The following is an 8015-nucleotide window of genomic DNA, read 5'->3' on the forward strand; positions in this document are numbered from 1 at the left end:
GCCGCAGCGGCGACAGCGGTGCCGCTGTCAGGAAGGCCACCTTGTCGTGCCGCATCGCTTCTTTTTTTTTTTTTGCGCTCCCCGTGCTGGATCCGGCGTTGAGGAGCCCGCCGTTCGCCAGAGAATCCCGCTTCCCGTGCTCAAAATCACGCGGAGCCCACCGGTCGCCAGAGGATCACGCTTCCTGTGCTCACAAGGCGTCAGCCCCACAACCCCTGTGCCCTGTGTGCCGGGCACACTGTGCCCCTGTGGGCTGTGGTCGATGTTTTACGGGTAAATTTTACCCGTGCGAGGCACAGCTTTTTTTTGAGATCTTGCATGGGACTTAAATTATTTCATTCACCAGTCCCCCCCATCCCGCCCCCGTAATGTTTCCCACCAGTCCGTCCCATCTTGATCTCCGGCACAAGCTACCCTTCGGTACATACCGTATACGTATCATCCACATTCATCCGCCGCCCATGCACAAGATTGCTTCGAGCAGAAGCTTTACCCGCCGCCGCAGCTTAGTTTTCATTCCGCCCTCCCCCCGCAGATGCACAGCCTGCAAACTCAATTCACCGTCCAGCTCGCTGCGTACAAAACATCCACACACCACGTACACATACAGTAGTCAGTCATGCACGGAACAACGTGTGAGTGACCGCCCTCATTGTCTAGTGGCATTAGTGGCATCCCGAACTTCAGCATGACCAAGCACGCAGCTTTCATCTCGACCCCCCTCCTCCATTCACTTGCTACACGTCGTAACGCTCCACGCGCTTTAGCACAATGTACTGCGGCAAGCGCCCCATCAGTGATAGAGGGAAGGGTAGAAGAAGATATCCCTTCCACCCTTCCCTCCTCTCTCCACATCGGCAACCTCCAAATATCTCCTCCAGTCGTCCTCGCCCCAATGGCTGGCGTCACCAACTACCCGTTCAGAAAGCTGTGTCGCACACACGGCGCCGCCCTCTACGTCTCTGAAATGGTTTTGGCCTCCTCGCTCTTATCCGGGCAACCAACCACCCGCCTCCGCTTCGGCGTAGACGAAGACCTCCGCTCAGCTCAGCTATACGGCACGGACCCATCCAACATCGCAGCCGCCGCCAACTTCTTGATAAACCACCACGGCGTCAAGCACATCGATCTCAACTTCGGCTGCCCCGCCCCCAAAGTCCTGCGACGAGGCGGCGGTGCTGCCATCCCCGCCGACGAACACGTCCTGGCCCAAATTGCATCCGCCGCTGTCACCGTCGCCACCCCGTACGGAGTCCCGGTCACGGCAAAAATGAGAGCCGGTCTGTCTCCGTCCCATTTGACCTATGCCCGTGCAGGGCAGGTGCTCCAGGATTGCGGCGTCGCCGCTATAACCCTTCACACGCGCACGGCAAACCAATTGTATGCCAAGGGCGCTGGCCGTGCAAACTGGGACCGCATACGCCATCTGCAGCAGTTGCTGGACATTCCAGTCATCGGCAACGGAGACGTCTTCACGGCCCAGGATGCGGTCGACATGCTACGAGAGACTGGCGCCGCTGGCGTGGCCATCGGTCGAGGTTGTCTGGGGCGCCCCTGGTTGTTCCGTGATCTTCGCGAAGCACTGGAGACGGGAAGGACAAATACGATTACCGTGCCTCCGTTTGAGCAGGTGCGCGATACAATGATGGAACATGTCAGAGAGGCCGTCGATTGGATGGCGGCTGATCAAGTCGATGAGCTCGCCGCGCTCAAGTCGATGCGCAAGTGGTTTGCGTGGTACTGGCGCGGGTATGAAGGCTTGCCTGGCGACTGGACGACGCAAATGTGTAAAGCAGAGACGCTGGAACAATTTGAGGAGATTTCAAATGCTTTTGATGGAAAAGGTGTTGGCTTCGCTTTGAACAAAGTTGTCGGGGAACGCGGAAAGGTAGGCGGGATAACATAACGTGATAAAAAAAGAGGTACTGTGCACAACAAAAGTTGAGGCAGAACAATGAGAGTGTGTGTGTGTTGGGCAGCACAGCGGTCATAGTCACACACGCGGCTAGCTCTCGACTGAATGAACGTTCGCGCATGAAGACATCGGAGTGCTGTTGCTTGCGAAGTGTACTGTTCGACCAACAGAATTTTGATCGAAATGTTCTACAATCCTGTGGGGTTTGATTCGTAGAAGATCACATAAAAGCTAGCCAGCTAGGGAACGCAACCGAGGAGAACATCATACGGTATTTGTCACTCGGCGTCAATGGCAAATGACAATCGTTCGAACAAAGCATTTGAAGGTTCGCGTCATCAGAGCCGCTGTAAACGAAACATCGACATCACCACAATCGTGGTGAAACGCACGGTCCTTTCAGTCGTGCAGGACGCAAGCGTGCAAAACAAAGCGAGTTGGATAATGCTTGAACAGTGCCAGTGCTCTGGTCTGCCAAATGCTGCCCGTTCTTTTTCACTTCCCCATGGGCATTATAGCATCTTTGGAGTGAGTATCTAATCGTGTAGAGCACTTGAAAATGCTGCAATACTATTCTGAACGTAGAAAGGGCGGAGACGGCCACTCCGTTGTGGTTAATTTTTTGTTTTGTTTTGGTGCGTGGGTTGTGCGTGTTTACGCACGCTTGAGAATTTGTTCTACGGTACGCCGAGACGGCACAATCTGACGGAATCCCAATGCGATCGCAGCCTACGAAATTTGCTTTCTTTAAAGGGCATAACGTTTCGTAAATGGATACCCAAGACATGATCGAATTAGTGTTTGTTACTGAATTACTACCACATGGGTGTACATTTAGGCCCTGCACAAGCGGTAAAGAGGTCTACCGAGCCCACCGCGGTGAACGCACGATTTGCGGCATCATGGACCATTTTATCCTTCTCTCCCGGCAAGTGGTCGAGCACTGCCACAGTGGACTTTCATCTCTTGCTGCCCTGTGTGTCTGTGCGTTGGGACTGGCGCACCGATCTCCATATTGACCCACTACAACTTCGTCCTCGATGGCATTGTGGTACCTTTCTCTCTCTCATGCGTGAGTCCATCAGGTGTGTTGGAAGAAGAATTACTGGCTGGCACCGTGCTTACCCACACTGTACAGTACTTCTGCCGTGACTTTTTGCGTTATACCTTATGATGTGATTCGAGAATCAACGACATCAAGCTACAGTGCGTCGTTAGGATCCTGACCCCTGGATCTCCTTCTTCGACCTGTGTTTGTTTGGCGTGGGACAAAATGCTGGTCTACACGCTTCGCTCTTCGGATCGCTGGTTTTACTAAAATGCTTGAAGTGTTGCCATATTCAACATTGAGAGACGTCAATGCCGTCCTGTAGTTCATCTTCTGCAGTAGGAGACATAATTACGGTTCTGTGTCTATCAAGCGCACCGTTATGGGGAGATCCTTCTGGAAGCAGAGGGCTTTTCGAATATTGTTTACTCTGGGGCAACATCGGCAGCAACTCCACTGCCAAAGCCTGATTCCCGGTGGCATCTTCTGCCTACAGCACAATGGAAGGATCGTGACCGCCGGGGCGATGACTACTTGTACAGTAAAACCCTCCATGTTTTCCACTTGTTCGGAAGTCGCGAAGGCTGACGTAATCAGTGTCACGACGATATCAACGTAATCCTGGCTGGGGTCACAAGCATTTCACCTTCAGGCGTCGATCTCAAGAGCATTGTCAAGTGATGCAGAGCCCTCTCCCCTACACTGAAAGCATTTTCAAGTATCCAAAAGCGCATCGAAGGGGACTTTTGATTTTAGCGCCTTTTTTAGTGGAAGCAGAACGAATGAGCAGGATGATATGGGGCGTACAATCACAGAGAGCCACAGAACCTCTACACTCGAGATGTGTAATTACGACACACAAGTTCGATAACTTCATTCACTGTACTGCGGTATGGAACAACTTCTGGCGCTCAAAATGTATCCAGAATCCGCCACTTTCTATGAACGTAAAACAATGAACGGCTAACTAAGATACCTCCCCCTCCGCCGCCCAGTTCAGTGATGCAACTGTTAACGTCTTCATTCAGGCTCGCTTGGCGATCTAAGCTCTCATGATCCAACTGAATTTCTGTTTATTGCTCCTCTCTTGAATTCGACTGCAAGTCCGTCTGGTGACCTGTCCAAATAAGTTGGAAATTGGATCCTTTTCGAACAGGAAGAACCAAATTTGTTTAGTTATTTTCTGCTCCCCCTGTGGTACCACTCAGAAGGGTACGTGAGAGACACATCGACTACGACGTTAACATCGTCGCCATCGACACTAACGCATCTAAAGCCCTGATCGGAGGATACCGTTGTTTACAGCAACAGTATAGCTTACGTAACCTTGTACTGGGCATACGTTGCCTCATTGGGGGTTCACGGGGATGAATTTTGAAGGATAGCTTTTGGGCTTGAAAAAGCACAATGAACCCCCGCTTAAACAGCTACGTAAGCAGTTTCGTAACACAGAGTAATTCCGACGTCAGAAAATGGTGAGAGATTCACATCTACCGTAATAATTATTGACATTGACGTCATTGACGGCGGACTGGCGGATGACAGGGATTTACTAGTAAAGATATATCGGTGAGAACGGTCTGATGAGGACGTGTTGTACCAAAAGGTCTTCTCTGTGAAAAACGAGTGCCTGTAAAACTTTACTGTACCGTAGTGCTACGGTTTTTGTTTGTCGCAAAGCAACCCTGCTTTGTTTTGCAGCACAAAGGCTTTCTAAAGCAGAATTCCTTTCATCCGATTTGCACACGAACGCTGTTTGGGAGCATTTCGTTCCTGACCAGTTTGGTACTGTACCCATGCAATTGGCATCGCGGGTGAATTGCAATGGCAAAAGTCGGTGAAGGATTGACGCACGGTGTGCCGAGCGCGGGAAAAAAAGTACACGGCATGTTTTGCGCTGGACCATGCTGTAGGGTACCGCGCCACGCATGATTGTCCGAAAGCATTGTGATACTGTACATCAGAAGACTATCGTGCTGTACTGCGATCTGCCGGACTTGTCGTCACTATGCGTTCCCCGCTCTAAAACGACAACTTTCGAGAAAGAATTTATCTACATGTACCCTTGGTAGTGTCTATCCGACCGGCCCTTGCCTAGAGAGCTTTGCCTGTCCCCTGCTCTTCTTCTCCATAGCATCACACAGCTGTGCGGTCGAAGCAGAGATGCCCTTCAGAAGAGTACAGTACGCGTTTGGCGTACACCTGGATGGAATACGTATGGTGGAGAGGCGTGACTCGCTCGCTTCAAACCTATCGCATGATGACTCTCACTGTTGCACGGCGGGCAGTACAAAACATATTGAACAGAGGGTACAGTTTCGAGATGTACGCAGAAGGCATTATTTTGCGGCTTCTTGCATTTGGATCTGCCGATGCATACAGTACCAAGGGTACCCTTACGTAGTTAATCTTGGCGAAGGCATTTGCCGTTTAAGTTTTCCTCGACAAGCTCGCTGCCGTTTGGGAAACGATGTTTCTTATACAGTACAGTGTTTGTGTACGCTACATAGGCAGCAGGATGGTGGGATGGGCAGTTTGAGCGCCTTCCGTGACAAGTTTTTGTATACTTGCACAGAATTGGGTCGATGATTACAACTTTCCTCCTGTGACTCTTTAATATACTGTTTGTGCAAGACAGCACAAGTTGTTCACAACAAACGAAAATTGACTCTGGTCCGAAATATTAGGTCAGGCCACTCGCTTGCATGTCACTCTTGAGAGTGAGATCAAGCCCTGATGATTGCCCCGGGTCCGAAACAAGGGGTTCGGATTTCGTCAATGGAAGAAAAAAAAAGACTTGATGGGCACTAAAGCCAGCCCTGCGGGGCCGTTGATAACGCACTTGCCCGTCTCGAGATGATGAAGAATGGCGCACCGCGAGGATGGGGCGGTGGTGCCATTGGTCCTCCCTGTCAGAGGGAGGACCAAAGAAGCAGATGGGTATAATCCTGACTGTAGCTTTTACGGACGACCAAATCCTTACATCTCCGGGAAGGACACACGTAGAGCGATCGTATCGTTCGAGCATGACATGTCGTGTGTATTGTGTGGGGGTAGCGATGCTGTACTGTCGCACAGAAAGTACAGTACTGTACCGGTACCGTATTGGAATCTAAAAGACGAGTGCTTGTCTCTTGGGGTTTGCCGTCGCGCACCGCGCAGGGGGACCCACTTTGCCGATGCACTTTGGGATACCGATACAGCTGGTGATCGAGTCAGACTCGAACTGCACTGTAGCGCAATACATTTTAGGGCAACTGTACTTTTTCCATGGTAGCTCGTACGCCAATCTGCCCAATCTCGCAAGTGGAAGGAGGGAGAAAAAGGCCCAGCGAGCGATCTCGCAAACACAGAAAAGCTTTTCCTGCAATAGAAATAATTTTGTATGGGGGGCGTGAGAGAATCGGAGAGAGCGAGAGATCTAAAACTGGGAGTGCGAGTGTTGTCGGCAGCGATGCCGGCAGAGACACGGTTGACATGATAGTGCCGGCACAATCAAGACGGCAATGGGGATGCGAGGTAAATTAGAAGAGTCCCGAAGTGGAGAAAGAGGATGCAAGTGATTGTGATCGCACGACGTGAAGATGAACGATTGGATAAAAAATGACGACATGCGTCGCGTCACTTGTGTTTCGGGTTTGATTTTGGCACCCACACCGCTTGCGCGGAATGGATGCTGGCCATTCTGATTTCCTGCCCGCTGAATTCGCTACCGCGCCCCTGCCGTCAACGTGGTCGTTGAATTGGCTATGCCGCGCCCTCTCCTCAACCACGGTATTTTGGTGGCCTGTCTCGCACAACGGGCAACGCCTCTCATCTTGCCTTCGTGTCCGAGACGTGCAAACAACGACATCCGTTCCGCAGAGAGATGCCGTCTCCTGTGAGCCCTGTAGACATCATGCGCACATGGATGCGCACATGGATGGCGATTAACTGTACGTACAAGTGCTTTTCTTCCTCACTCTCTCGGTAGACTACTTGTAATTTGAGGGAGGAGAGGAGATGAGGTAAAGTGTGAATTGAGAGACACCGACAAGGTGTCATTGTGCACCCCCTTTGAGACTTCGATTTCCGCTCTTTTGCAGCAAGGCGGACACCGCGGACATGGCGCATGATGTCGACATACTGTACAGTATGTGGGAGACCGCTGCGGTTTTGGTTTTGCAGTCAGAGCATTTGCGGGCGGTTTGCAACAGTGGTGATGCTGCCCTATCTATGTCTATAATATACTGTAGACTATTATTCATGCCGACATGGCACAGGCATGACAGACGTTGGGGCACAATCGGGGCACAATCGGCACACCGGCCTGCCAGAGTTATCCTTCTCCCTCAAAAACTTGTTCTTCGTATGTAAAATACATATGAAAGAAATGGGAAAATTTGCCGGAGCAGGCGATTTGTTCAAATGTTTGAAGCTGACTGGTGCCACAAACTGCGCCCTGTACAGTATCTTACGTCTCGTATCATAACTTTACCCGTACTCGCAGTAGCTGTCCACAGCTCCTCTTTCCTGCCGAGAGTTTGCAACAAGGCATGACGCACATGAGAAATACCGTAATTGGCGCCCCCATCTTCATGTGAGGCACCAAGGGATTGAATCGCTGACATAACTGGTGTCATGAATCGAATCGAAGGGGAAAGGCTCTTCCTCCACCGTGCATTGCACAGCTGGCAAGACGTGGGGGGCCCAACCTTGACACACCTCCCATCAGCCCGCCCCCATCAGCCTCAATGAGTCTGCCCACAGCCACTCCGTATGAGCGCCAAACCTTACACCCGTTTCTCCATCTTCGCAACCGTCATGCAGCATGCCCCTCAAACAGGGTATTTGCCGAGGGGGGGGGGGGAGGTTCCCACAAACCCCTGCGCTCCCGGAACGCTCCACGAAGCCTAACGAGCTCCGTACGGACGAACCTCGAGAGCCGCGATCCTGTCGTCATTTGCTCCTCCCGATCAACACCATCACACCGTCACGCCCCCCCCCCCCCCCCCCCGGGGAGCTTTTTTAACCCCTCCCAAAACCAACCCAATTGTCCTTTCTCCCCCCCCA

General features: G+C 51.7%; 2 protein-coding genes across 2 annotated transcripts; one reads left to right on the forward strand and one right to left on the reverse strand.

Moving 5' to 3' along the window:
• Positions 1–552: 552 nt before the first annotated feature.
• Positions 553–675, reverse strand: CHC_T00006399001 (hypothetical protein). The gene has a single exon (XM_005718434.1). It carries the CDS (start codon positions 673–675, stop codon positions 553–555), a length of 123 nt encoding a protein of 40 aa, XP_005718491.1.
• Positions 676–688: 13 nt separating this feature from the next.
• Positions 689–1906, forward strand: CHC_T00006400001 (hypothetical protein). Its single transcript, XM_005718435.1, has one exon. The coding sequence runs from the start codon at positions 689–691 to the stop codon at positions 1904–1906; it is 1218 nt and encodes a 405-aa protein (XP_005718492.1).
• The last annotated feature ends 6109 nt before the right edge of the window (positions 1907–8015 follow it).

This window comes from Chondrus crispus, genomic scaffold, assembly GCF_000350225.1.
Source record: "Chondrus crispus Stackhouse genomic scaffold, scaffold_41, whole genome shotgun sequence".
Taxonomy (NCBI): Eukaryota; Rhodophyta; class Florideophyceae; order Gigartinales; family Gigartinaceae; genus Chondrus; species Chondrus crispus.